This window comes from Dermacentor albipictus, chromosome 4, assembly GCF_038994185.2.
Source record: "Dermacentor albipictus isolate Rhodes 1998 colony chromosome 4, USDA_Dalb.pri_finalv2, whole genome shotgun sequence".
Lineage (NCBI taxonomy): Eukaryota > Metazoa > Arthropoda > Arachnida > Ixodida > Ixodidae > Dermacentor > Dermacentor albipictus.
The window spans coordinates 132,379,712-132,393,286 of NC_091824.1; the positions used below are offsets into that span (position 1 = coordinate 132,379,712).

Sequence of the window (13,575 nt, forward strand, 5' to 3'; positions counted from 1 at the left end):
GGCAAGACTACCTGGAACAAGAAGGGCTGTACTCGGCCACTTTGATCGGCTTCAGACAGCACCTCAGCACGCAGGACGCGATGCTGTAGCTAAAATACCAAATCATCGATGACTGCGGCAGCGCCCGCGACAACAAAGCAATTCTAGGGCTCGACCTGCAGAGCGCCTTCGATAAGGTGAAACACTCGGCGATTCTGTCCCAAGTCTGTAAGCTCAACATGGGCGAAAGACCGTACAAGTACATCAAGGACTTCCTCACGGACAGGACCGTCGAGCTACTAGCAGGCGACCTACATACGCAAGAGAAGAAGCTCGGGAGCACCGGCACACCACAGGGATTGGTCATTTCGCCGATGCTGTTCAACTTGGTAATGTTCGGAGCGGCCGAAAAGCTCGGGCACATCGAAGACATCAGGCACACCATCTACGCGGATGATATTACGCTATGGGTGACCGGTGGCAGCGAGGCCCACATCGAGGGCGCGCTGCAAGCCGCCGTCGACGCAATAGAAGACCAGCTGGAAGGCACCGGACTACGTTGTTCGCCGAGCAAATCGGAGCTTCTCATACTCCCACCTACCAAAAACAGCAGAGGCAAGACCAGACAACACAAAAACGAAAAAATCAGAATCGTCCCCAAATCCGGCAACGTGATTCCCGAGGTCGGCAAAATTAGGATCCTAGGCATGGTCATAGAAAAGCACAGAAGAAACGGCGAAACCATCACCCGTCTCAAGGCAAAAGCAACCAACGCGACTCGACTCCTCAAACGAGTCACTTCCCGAAAGGCTGGCATGAGAGAGGAGAGCCTAATTAGGCTCGTCCATTCCTTCGTCATCAGCCACGTCGCGTACGTTGCAGCCTACGACAAATGGCTGAAACACGAATGTAACAAAATCAACGTGCTCATCAGAAGAGCGTACAAGACGGCGCCGAGCCTGTTCGAGTCCACGAGCACGACCCGCTTGTTACAACTCGGGATACATAATACGCTCGAAGAAATAGCCGAAGCGCAATGGACCTCTCAACTGGAGCGGCTGTCCATGACCAAAGCCGGGAGGAAGATACTGGACGATCTGGGAATTAGACGCTCGAACAAGGCGGAGATGAAGCTCCCCGTCTCCGAAGAGGTCCGACGCCAGACCAGAATCGACCCCATACCGAAGAACATGAATCCCGAGTTCAGCAAGGGAAGAAGAGTGGCGAGGGCCAAGGCTCTCATCGACCAGCATGCCAACGACGAACACGCGTGGTACGTGGACGCGGCCGAATACCAACGGAACGCCTTCGCAGCGGTCGTCATAGAGGCGTCAACCGGCGCCACGAGGACGGCAGTGAGCGTGAGAAGCACCGGAGCGGAACAAGCAGAGGAGGTAGCCATCGCCCTGGCCATCGCCGACGCAGACTGCCACACGGCGCTGAGTGACTCAAGACAGGCGGTGCGAAACTTCGGCAAAGGCCAAATATGCAGGGAGGCTGAGTGCGTACTGCAAGCGGTCAAACTAGAAGCACGAAAAGTACGACTCAAGTGGTTCCCGGCGCACGCGGGCGACGCGTCGGAACGCAATGAGAACCATAATGAGACGGCACACGCAGCGGCGCGAGCGCTACCCAACCGCGCCCCGGCGACAAACCGTCCGACGTGGTTCGGAACCAAGGACCGCATGACGGATTACAATGAAACCACGAAGGCCTTCCGCCTGGCTCGCAGGACTTTCCCACCCCCGCACCCGAGACTGAGTCGAGCGGAGGCGGTAGTACTGAGACAGCTCCAGACCGGATCGCTACCGAGCCCGAGACTGATGAACCGCATATACCCCGAGACATTTCCGACAGATATGTGCAGAGTCTGCCGGAGGGAGACCGCAGACTACAGGCACATCTTGTGGGACGGCGTCCAATATCCAGAAGAAGCAAAATCAAGAACGCTCCCACCGCGGCTCTAGGCAGCCGCGAAGAGCTACAACCGAGACGATCAGCTCTGGGCCGTCCAGCAGGTCCTCGAGGCGCTCGAAAGGCACAGACCCAGCGAGCCGGCAACGGCGAGCGGAGACCTGCGCCGAGTAACGGCTACTTCGAGCGCCCAACTGCAGGCATAAATAAAGTTGCCTCCAATCCAATCCAATCAATCCAAGCATTCCAAAGTAGTAAAAAACGGAATTGCCTTGTCGCCCCTTAAGTCTCCTCTCACCAGATCCTGCATGCACAAAATGAGCACCAGTTTTATTGCGCAGGTCCGGCGCCTATTAGAAGCAGGTTATCCTAGTGTAGCAGTGGCCACTATGGATGAACGCCTAAAGAAGTCGGTTTCGACGGAAATAGACGTGATTACAGGAAGCAGTAATAGCAAAGAAAGAGTAGTGGCTATTCCGTACATTTATTCAGCGTCGCACAGGCTTAAAAAAGTTGCAAGTAGATATGATGTTAATGTTGCTTTCACTGCTCCTAATAAGCTAGGTAAGATATGCGCTGCCGTACAGAGAAAAAATGAGCAGGTAAAAGGCAAAAAAAAGAACAGATATTTGTCCAGTGAAGCAAAATAAGAACAGCTTTGTTGTTTATGTGGTTTAATGGGTGTGGTTTATATAATTCCCCTGAGCTGTGGCCAGTTCTATGTAGGGCAAACGGGATGGTGTATCAATCAGAGGCTAATGAAACATATGTTGTTAACCGGTGGATCGCCTTCTACTCTTTCCCTACATTGCCAAGATTGTAACTGCGCGCCAGAATTAGATGAATACGCGATATTGTACAGGCATAAGAATGAAGATACGCGCCTTATGGTGGAGGCATGGCATATCTATAGTGGTGGAAGTGCGTGCATGAGTCAGCCTTCGATTACTTTACATAAGGAAGAGATTAAGTGCCTTAACAGTTATCTCTCACGTAGACCGGCACATGTACCCGACTGACACGTGGTGATACCATTCCTGAGCTTGCGCAGATGAGTTTTGTGTCTTCGTTCTTTTTTCGCCTCAGTGCTCCCTTCAGTTGACAGTCGGTGTTGTCCACCTCTCTACTCTTGTGTCCCGTCTGCACGACTCACCTCTTTCTTGCGTAATGAGGCTAGAGTTATCAAATGGAGTGGAGTTGCATACCAGTAAAACATTGCATAACAGAACTGCGGGTCTTATATCTACTTGAAGGCATACATTTTCGAAATCACAAGTAGGTGAGTGAAAATTGCGAAAGACGATGCCACAGGGACATTTTCCGAGCATACTTATCGACTGCGCAGTTGAGCGCGCACAGCGAGCTCATTGGATAATGCGAGTTCACAAATGTGTTCTAGTGCCATCCAATCACGTTAATAAATGGAGGGATAGAAAAGGCACCGAAAAATTTTAAGGAATTCTTAAAAAGTAAAACCTGTATCATTTTCACCACAACATCGCTTTGCATAACCGTGGCACTGTGTGTACGCGCCGAGATGATAGCCAAACGCAAGCACAACGCCTCGCTATAACTTACCCAGCACACGCTGTCACAGAACCATAGGATAGAACCTAAGCGCGCGAATAGATAGTTCCCTCGGGTGCTGCGACCGCCTGTCTGCGCCGTCTCACCGAGCTGCGCTTTGAGCCAGCGCGAGTTTCATTTCGCACAAGTTGTCACCTGAATGCACACGTACTTTTTGGATCCTTCAGCCGTTTATTACGACTCATATGGACCTGCGTCTTTCGTTGCGACACCAGCGCCAGCTAGGGCGAAACCTGCGACGACGGGCGACACGTTGAAAATACCTAAAAAAAAAAAGGAGAGGAATGTGAGCAGAATTTGATATTCTCTTTCGCTTAGCAATAATTTTGCGACACGCACCTGAGCTTATGTAGCTTCCGCAGAGCGCAATTTCCACTGGCGTGCGCATTGCGCGGAGAACGCAAGAAAGCACACCCACGCTTCGTTTTCCCCCTCTACATCGCCATAAAGTTCTCGTAGTCTGTAAGCATTTTTGGCGACGCGTTGCATTATCCTGCCTTTGTTTGTTTTGTTTTTTTCTTCGCAGTAAGCGTCTTTGCGAGGAATGCAAAGAGGGCGTGACGCCACCACCACTTTCTCGCCTGTCGAAACACGAAAAGCATTTCTGATCTTGTCTTCGCCCGGGAAGATGGCGCCGACAAGGCCGCTTCGCAGAATATTGCTTGCCGGCAGTGACGCGAACGCGGGAGCGAAATCTGACGCATTTTGTGCGGCAGCACGGAGCTTAGCTGTAGAGCACGCTGCCACTGTGCAACGACTCCGCCGCGCCAGTTTCCGATTCTCTCGTATTCCGGAGGCATTTGGGCTTGCGCAAAGCGTATTTGGCGATGTTCAGATCAGCGAGCAGGACACACCGATGGAAAACTAGCGAGTAGATTGTCTAGGCCGTTTTTTTCCTCGCCTCCGTCGGCGTCAGACAAGAAAAAAGAAATGGAAAAGAAAAGAAAAGAAAAATGTAGGTTTTGAATGGAATTACGTGACTCCTAGCACATCGGCACTATTTTCGCTTCAACTGCACAGAGAAATTCGGTTCCCGTTTGGTAAGAGCAAAGATAGTTTTTCCTTTGATTTTTTTTCTGTGTGTTGTTACTTTCCCAAGGCTGTCGTACCTTCCACTTAACAAGTAATTATTCTAGCTAAGAATCGCCAATGCTTCAGCACTTTGTTTTCGTTCAGTTACTCTCTCAATTTGAAACTGAAGCAGTAAACCGGGTCGAATTGCAGCGACATGTCTTACAGAAAACAGTGGTTTATTTTTTCTCAAGGTTGTTACAAAGAATTTGAACGCTGGGGCTTCCGCCGGGGGCCTACTTTCCGCGTCATTGGGGACAATGAGAGATCGGTGCGGCGCTGCTATATACATTCCAAGAGCAAACAGTCCTTAATATTAGATATAGAGAGAGCAAATGTAGGTGTGGTACACGTATACTTCTTTTTTTAGGTAAAATTAAAAGTTCCACAGTAATGGTAATTATGGCATTATATGCCCACACACCCTATAAGCCATTGATTTTCTGTCGCAAAATTGCCACGTCAACATTCTTCCCTTAAACTTACAGGCTATACGCTTTTTTTTTATTTCCCGATGTAAGGACTTCCCGTCAATGTCCCTTTGAAAGGCGCGTGAGGAGAAGACGGTGTCATTTTTATTTCCAGCACCGAGCGATGCAGCGATAACGTATCCAGAAGCACTCGGCTTTCTCTTTCGCAGGAAGAACACGCAGGTATGCGCCGGAATAAGAAATACCAGCGGACTACAGCTTGAGTTTCTTGCAAAGGAGTTAGGTGGCGAGTTTTCATCGAGGAAGTTTCAACGCGAGGTAAGTCTAGTGGCGTGCACTCCATCTCCATTGCGGCGCCTGCAGCCACGCTGCCTTATCTCGACAGGTGAACCGTGCACCCCAATTCGAATCTGAAGAGAACGGGAAGGATAGGCGAAAAAGGCAACGAAACACTTCCAGCTATACAATCCACGTCAGAAAGCTACTCAACGCAAGCCCACCACAAAATTGCAGCACAAAGCGAAAAGGGGCCGCTGCTCTGTGGTAGGTGCCACGCTCCAACACTCCTGGACGTTTTCAACTTGTGTGTGCGTGCGTGTGTGCGCGGGTGTGCGGGTGTGTGTGTGCCTGCGTGGGAGTGTGTGAGTGCGTGTGTGCATGTGAGCTTGTGTATGTATGTGAGTCCGCTGGCGTGTGTGTGTGATTGCGTCACCTTTGATGTGAGTGGAAGGGAGGAGTGGGGGTGGGGGGTGAGAAAGCAAGAAGCCGGAGCTTTGCACTAGCCTGGGTCACCATGGAGCTGTACTGAACTTTCCTGATGCGTCCACTCTTAGGAAGGAGAAGGAAATGACGTGTGGTAGAACAGTCGTACGAGGCTCCCTCCATCATCGAGAAACGTCCGTTTATCGGCTTGCAGAGGAGTTCCCACCACGCCGAACCATTAGAGCGATATCACTTCCTGCTAGCCAGTGGAGGAGGCAAGATAGCTGGGAGCGAGGGAGTTTGAGGTTTGGGGGGAGCGCGTCTGTCAGGCTGTGCATTGGCGATTGTGGGAGGCCCGTGTTGGCATGGCTTTTCTGATACGTCAATCAAGGCGTAAAATTCATCATACGCATCAACCGCAACACTAAAATATGTGGTACAATGACACATCTTGTGTAGTTGCTGCTTTGAGCAATCAAAAGATACTCGTCAAGAAGGAAAAGGTAAGGTAGTAAGAAGAATACAGACTTCCTTCACACCTATTTTTGCTTCCGAATAGGTACCTACCACCCAAATAACGTTTTGGACGTAGTAGATTGCAGGTGTGAAAATATGAAACGCATTCTATTTTTATTTCCTTTTTGTGGTTTCAATTTGTTAAAGAGAGATAGAGTCAAGAAAAATGCCGTTCTAGGAGTCGCATGCAACCATTGAGGATCGAAAGCTGTTGGAAGCTGGTGTTAACAAAATGCATATTTATGTTTTTTTCATGGAGACATACACGGCAGAGTGGCACCGCCTTCACCTGGAAGCTTGTGCGCAGGCGTGATCTGAAACAAAAAATTGTGGCATCTGCACCTAGGTACTATAAAGGAGCAAACGCTTTGCTCTGTTCATCCCTAGCCGATAACAATGCGTCCTACACGAGAACTGGTGCTTAAGGTCTGTCCGAACAGAATAACAATCGCCGATACAGAGTCGGTGATGTCGAAACATGCAATACAACACATGTGCCCTAATAACGTGTAAGTATTCAATGGTCGTCACCTGCTAAAGTGGTATCTACCAAAGTCTCCCCCATCCTGTCAACGCTTCGCGCCGGGTTTCTTCGCTTCCTTTGGGAGGAACCCTCCGTGGCAGGCCTGGTGGCCAAGCGTAGATAAAAAACAACTACTTCATAAGACAAAGGAGGAAGCCATATAATAATGAAAAAAAACATAACAAAAATAGAGAGGGAGAAGTACATAGAGCATGCTGTTTAAACTACGGAATTCCCAATCACGAGCGCAGTGCCGTGACGGCGGTGCCACGAAACAGGAGCGGGGAGACCATTCCGGAGTATTTATCCACGGTCACTTTGTGCAGTTTGGTTATGGGCTAATGGAAAAAAATGTGTCATCCTCCGTAGCACCTATAGGTGCAGTCCCCAGATTTCTTTCGCACAACTCACGCGAGCGTACAAAGGTGAGGCAAACACAGCGTATCACTTGCGTCGCTGTGCCCTTCAAAAAACGGAAACACACCACAAAAACAAGGCATTTGCTTACCAGAAAACCGCCATGGGAGCTGGTGCAAATATTTGGCTACACCCTACAATGAACGGACACAAGCTCCGCTGAAGGTAAATGGCGAAATTGGGGTTGTATAGATGCCACCGTCTTAGAAGGTTTACATTAACTAGGTTCACTGCAAGTACCACCCAAGATTTCTAAAGCTAATTGATGGCGTTTTTTTTAACACCGTCTTCAACTTGAACAGTTCTGTGAAAGTTTAAAAGTTGGAGTATATCCTGTGCAGCTTTTTCTGAACGCGTTTGTTTGCACAGTAAGACTTCAAGTCATTTCAAAAGCAAGCTTTTTGTCTCTATTTTCTTGCTTTTATGTCTTTCTCACCGAGCCCAGCGATGAACATTGTCCAAGAAAAAAAGTGAGAGAAGCAGAAACGCCATCTTGTTGACCCAGCTATTTGACCTAACGACAGGGAATTGCAGGCCGGAAAGAGAAGTGGTAAGGAATCTACGTGGAAAAAGTCTCCGACGTGACGTGGTCGAGCTACGCGGAGGCGCTATAGGGTGCCGTGGCGATCGCTTGTGGGATGCGATACTAAAGTGCTGTTGCGCCTAGACTGGTGATACTCCTAAAGAGCATGAGTGCCCCAGAATGTCCAGGGTTGAGTCGGTATAGTGACAGCCAGATTACGCAGGCACTCACGTCCATCATGTGAACGCATCGGCCACGGACGTTCAGTCGAGGAAAACGTCGCGATATATTCTCATTTTTCTTGAATACATAGAATCGTTGTTAGCACCACCGGTTCACCTATATTGTTCAGTACGAATGCGCGCAACAGAAAGATTTGCCACTGTGGCGATGAAAGCTTGTCTCTGTTTTTGCTTATCCTATACCCACTTTCGCAAAGCCGACAAAGACATCACAGTATGGTTGCCAGAAGCTGTCGATGCAAAAAAGAAGGGAGAGACACGAAAGAGAGGAGGAGAGCAGGGAGGTAAGCCACAACGGGAATTCCGGTGTGTTGCCCTACAGCAGGGATCGGGGGAGAGAGAGGTAGGAATATAAGAAGAAAGTAGAGAGAAAGGCAGGGAGCTCATGCACACGACCACATCTGGTCACGATCACCGCGTACTATCACGACACATCATGCGCAGCACTGCGAACACCAATTCAGGCTATAAGCCGTTTGCGCCGGTCCGTTCTCAAAAAAAGCTGTAACAATGATTTCGTCACCCTCTGCTGCAATTGCTTATGAGGTAGGTATTCCAAAATAGTTTTGTTTTATAATGATCTGTGATCACCGTGAGCTAGCTCACATGCGAGTGATTCCCTCTGTATAGCGAGGACAGATTCAGATGAAGATTTATTGGTTAAAAAAAAAAAGTGGTTACAACATCACAAATATACGAACGAGAGTCCCAAAGTGAAGGAACCATAGTGGGGCCCTCAGTTAATATTAACAACATTGATGGTGATATTTATAGACAGAAAATGAGCGTTATTATCAAATAATATCGACAGATCAAATACGTTATTCATACAAGTCATTTAAAATCAGACAAACACGAAAAAGCCCGTTATAAAAGAAAGTCGGCAGAAAGCATGGATGAAACACAAGAAACGACATGTGAGACAAAAGTCAAAGATACAACTTCAGATCGTAGTATATTTATCGCAGGAAATGGTGCTTAAGGTAATCTTTAAAGATTTCAAGAGAAGTACAGGGTTTATGGTTGATGGTAATTCATTCCAAAGAGAAATTGCAGCGAACGCAGATGCTTTAGTGCCGTAATTGGTATGCACCACTGGTAAGAAGAAATTGTTGCAAGCCGCAAATCTGGCTATATTCTTATTCTGCAAAAAGTTAACTGCAATGAACGGAAACGTAAGGTTATTATGAAGCAATTTGTGGAATAAGACGAGTATGTTAAACTGGAACATATTATTGACAGGCAAGATATTGTACGCACGAAGTAACACGGAGACACGCTCTTTCTGCATCCCAAGTAAAACAGTTAATCCTTAGCGCAAACAACTTTTTTTTGTGTGGCTTTGCTAACGAACCGAGTTTGTTATGGGACGTGGGTTTAAATGAACTCTTATCTGTCGCAGATGTGCTGAGGCTAAAATGGCCGTGGCCATACTGGGTGATAAAGGGGCTCTTACCCTCTCCTCGGCCTTGGCGAAATGACGTAGTCCGCGGGTAGCATACGCTACTGTGAACATCTCTGCCAAGTTTCGCCGTCGTACGCGGTGTGTGGAGCTCGAAAGCGGATCGTGAAATCACCTTTATCTCAAGCGCTCTTTTTTTTTTCAAATGAAGGTCCTGTCCTCACTCCTTTTTGGACGCTTTATTCGGTCACCGGACGCTTTATTTTCTCATTCCCTTGTACGGCCGCTAGTGGCCGATAGCTGACATAAAGCTTCGGTCATCTACATGGCGTAGATACAGCTGCCACCACGGGTGCCACCACGAGCCCACTGGCTAAGCGCACTGCGGCTTGCTGAGGACAACCGTGTATGGCTTACGTTTAGCGCGTCGTAGGCACCAAAGGTGAAAGTTGTGGCGTCTACGCTAACATCCAAAATGAAAATTTTAACTGCGCGCCGCAGTGACATTTAGAAGACGGAGCGTTATGGGTACGCCCCACAGCGCCGTAGCCTTCGCGGTGCAAAGCATTGAAGAAGGAACGGGAGCACAGCGGAGACCATGTTTAATTGCCAATAACTCCGCTTCTGCTGAACTCTTTCAAGTACTTCTTTTTCGCGGCAAAGTATTTCTGAAACAGCCCATTTTCACTTCAAATGCCCTTCTACACTTCGGCAAAAAGTGGTTCAGGGCCCCTTCAAGCTGCGCGGCTGAGATGCAGTTGCCAGCACTAAATGTTCCGTGGCAGCTACGATTGTATAGTACGCTTGAAGATTATAACCGTGCGAGATATCATAGCGCTTACACACAGTTTCATGGTCAATCCTGTTCAGTTTCTCCTGACAACTTTTGGAACTAGTGTACTTGCCCTAGTGAAATAGGTCGTCATAACATTTGACAGGAAACGATATATGAAATGATTGCGGGGTCAAATACAGAGGTTCTTTCAGACAGCTTGTCAAAATGGAAATGAGGTACTGAAAAATTATGGTAGAAGAGTGATATCGGCGTCCTGCTGTCAATAAGACGGGTGCTGTGGACGGGCCCAATCGCCGCCGGCTTTGCCGTCCTCAAGTAATAAGTGGAGTAAGCAGTGCCCACCTGATGGAAAGCTTTTATGGCAAATGAGTCTGGTGTGACGCAGACTCTCAGCTGGCTCTACATATTTTTTTTTTTGCGTTCGGAAGTGTCTGTTATTTCTGACAGCCATGCCGTTCTGCTTTTGCTGTGAGCGCAATTGGCGTGGCAAAGGACGTTCGATCAAGCGCCCGAGAAAGACCGACACAGGAAAGTGCCTTTCCCTATATTACTTGCATCAGCTCCGCTCAGAGAACGGAATGGAGGACGCACTCCCACGAGAGCCTAAGAGGGCATAGACGAAAAGATCACAAAATAAAATGGGGGGAAGGAACGGAAGGGTGCAGGAAAAACAGAGTGGTCAGTCCGCGGTGACTCATAAGCAAAAAGCGAGCCACACCCCACCCACCACCCATTCCTTTTCCCTCTCTTTCTCTCTCGCCGACTTACTTTTGCATGTGAATATGTTCAACGCCACACGAACGACCTGTTCTTGTCCTACCTCTTGTCTTCAACGTCTCCTACCAATCGAGACTAAGTGACCTTCACATTGAGCGCCTTCACGGAAGTAAACACAGAAGCATTGCACGTCACATGTGTGGTTCTCACAGTCATGTTGCATTGCCATTGTCGTTGTGTGTGGAATAACTGTTTTACTAATTCTTAGACACCATGTGCATAAAAGTGTGCTATCTATCTATGGTATGTGCTAATTATGTGAATAAGTCCACAAGAGAGGGAGAAGGGGAAAGACAGGGAGGTTCAGACAGTCTAGACCGACTGCCTACCATGTGCTCGGGTAAAGACGTAAAGATAATTAAATGTAACTGAAGTAGACCCGAGAAAAAAAATGTGCATGATTGCGATGTGGGGCGCGACACTTCTCGAAGTCTGTCACTAAGTACACTTGTCCTCAAAAGTGCAACAACACGTTCAACACCTTCTGTGCTCAGGACGCTCTCGACCAAAGTCCGAAAGTGAGTGGTGGAAAAAACTTCATTTTGGTCCAGAGAAGACGCAGGGGAGGCCCCACGCCACCCGGCCAGTCCTACGTAGAGACCGCTAAGCCGAGCTTGACATTTTGATTTCCAATAATGGACGATTGTTTGGTCTGCGTATGCGGTTGAAAGTTCTAGCCTAAGCGTACTGAAAAAAGGGAATCTCCAAAGAACATGAGCAGAGAGAGAGAGAGACAAAAGGGAAAGAAGGACAGGGAGTTTAGCAAGTGTAAATACCAGCTTGCTACCCTGTGCTGGGGAAAGGGGTAAAGAAAATAAAAGGAGAAGGAAGAGAGAAAAAGAAAGAAAAATGCACACAGTAACACGATGTTACGCGCAACAATAGTCAAAGGCGTTCGCATAATTCCCATGTCCTTAAGAACTTGAGCAAAGCCCTTAAGGCCTTGAGTGCCGAAACCCGTCTGGACCAGTGTCCTAGAACTCTCTCTTCTGTGAAGGGTTGATGGTCCAGTTTTTCGAGCAGGGTCACGAGCACTTTTCTTTGCACATTGTAACGTGGACAGTCACAGAGGAGGTCCGCGATCGTCTCTTCGCAGCCGCAGGTGTCACAAGCAGGGCTGTCGGCCATTCCAATGCGGAAGGAATAGGAGTTCGTGAATGCCACGCCGAGCCATAGGCGGCACAGAATTGTTGCTTCCACTCGTGGAAACCCTGGTGGAAGACGGAGTTGCAAACTTGGATCCAATTTGTGAAGACATGTGTTCGTGAATTCACTCGTGTTCCACAGAGTTAGCGTAAGCTCACGTGCGAGGGAGCGAGGACTTGTGGCTGCATCTGTTCTTGACAGCGGTATGGGTACCACGGCTGTCGCGTGTAGGGTTGTTGGCTATTCCGATGTGATAAGAAAAGGCGTTTCCGAAACTCGTCACCGGGAAAAGAAGTGTGTCTTCGGGAAAAGGGGAAAAGAAGTGTGTCCGCCGCTTCGAGTAGACCGGCTCAGAAACTAGAATTGAGCTATCTGCCACGGACAACCTTTAAAAAATTTTGAAATTGTTTGCTAAAACACCGTGTATATTAAGTTTCGTTATCGTATTCGCGAAAGATTGGAATAAGGAAATTTCGGATGGTATTTACTGCCTTCGAAGCGATATGAACAATTTTGCAAAATGAAAAACTACAACAACTGTTTTTTCTAATCTATCTAATGGTTTATGTTTAACCATGACCCTAACACCCTCGGCGTCGTAGTGGAAACAAAGAAAAGAACAAGTTTCATTGTAGTCCATCACCATGTATACACTTAAGCAAAATTACACCCTTTTGCCGCACATCAATAAACGTTATCTGTCTTGCCCACATTTCCTTTCTTTAACGCGACGAGCCCAGTACTTTACAGTAACGAATGGCATGCGCATTATCAGCATGACGTAGCACTCCCGACAGGAAAGTAGCGGGGGCGGCGTTTTCAAGAAAGGAAACGCAAGCAAGGCAGATCACGATTATCGTTGTGTGCCAGAGATGCACACCGAAGGGTGTAACTTTGCCTACGAGTGTATATAAGTCGTACCAAAAAACTTGGGCACTCCAGTAGTCACTGTGAAGCTGTCCTTGTTGCCTACTATGTTCGAACCTGGTTTCACGAGGCAGAGCGTAGCAGACGTAGCAGACGAGAAATCAGAAGACCTAGGCCCTGCTTCCGAGGCGAGAAACGCAATTACCATATTGGAATGCTATTATAAAAAAATCCGCCTCCATTTCACCCTGTGAAAATGCATGTACAGCGATGCTGTTGCCGATGTTAGACAAGCAGAACTGACGTTAGACATGAACACCACACCAACTGACGTTAGACGACGTTAGACAAGCACCACCAACGCAAGCAACGTTAGACAACCACAAGCTGCTGATGTTATCCTTTTATTTCGTTATATTTGTAACGAGGACCTTGTTATCGCTGTTATAGATGGCGAATGATTCGACGACCACCTTGAATACGGTTTGCTTTGTGTCTTTCGAGCACAAGAGTTCACAACGTTTCTGTCTGAGTTCCCACAGACACTAGGTGGCGGTACTGTTTTTGGGCATTGTTTGCAGTAATGTCGATTAAGGTCGCAGCGCACGCTATGTGACAGGTGCAACGGCCAGAGCGCCCACACAACAAGGACAGATACATTATGCGCACACGTAAGTAACGC

At 48.1% G+C, this 13,575-nt stretch overlaps 1 protein-coding gene across 1 annotated transcript; it reads left to right on the forward strand.

Moving 5' to 3' along the window:
- Positions 1–218: 218 nt before the first annotated feature.
- LOC135898345 (uncharacterized) lies at positions 219–1,946 on the forward strand. Its single transcript, XM_065427229.1, has one exon. The coding sequence runs from the start codon at positions 219–221 to the stop codon at positions 1,944–1,946; it is 1,728 nt and encodes a 575-aa protein (XP_065283301.1).
- Positions 1,947–13,575: the final 11,629 nt, after the last annotated feature.

Excerpts from the sequence above, each read along its gene's own strand:
- LOC135898345 (XM_065427229.1), top strand. The coding sequence starts at position 219 with ATGGGCGAAAGACCGTACAAGTACATCAAGGACTTCCTCACGGACAGG.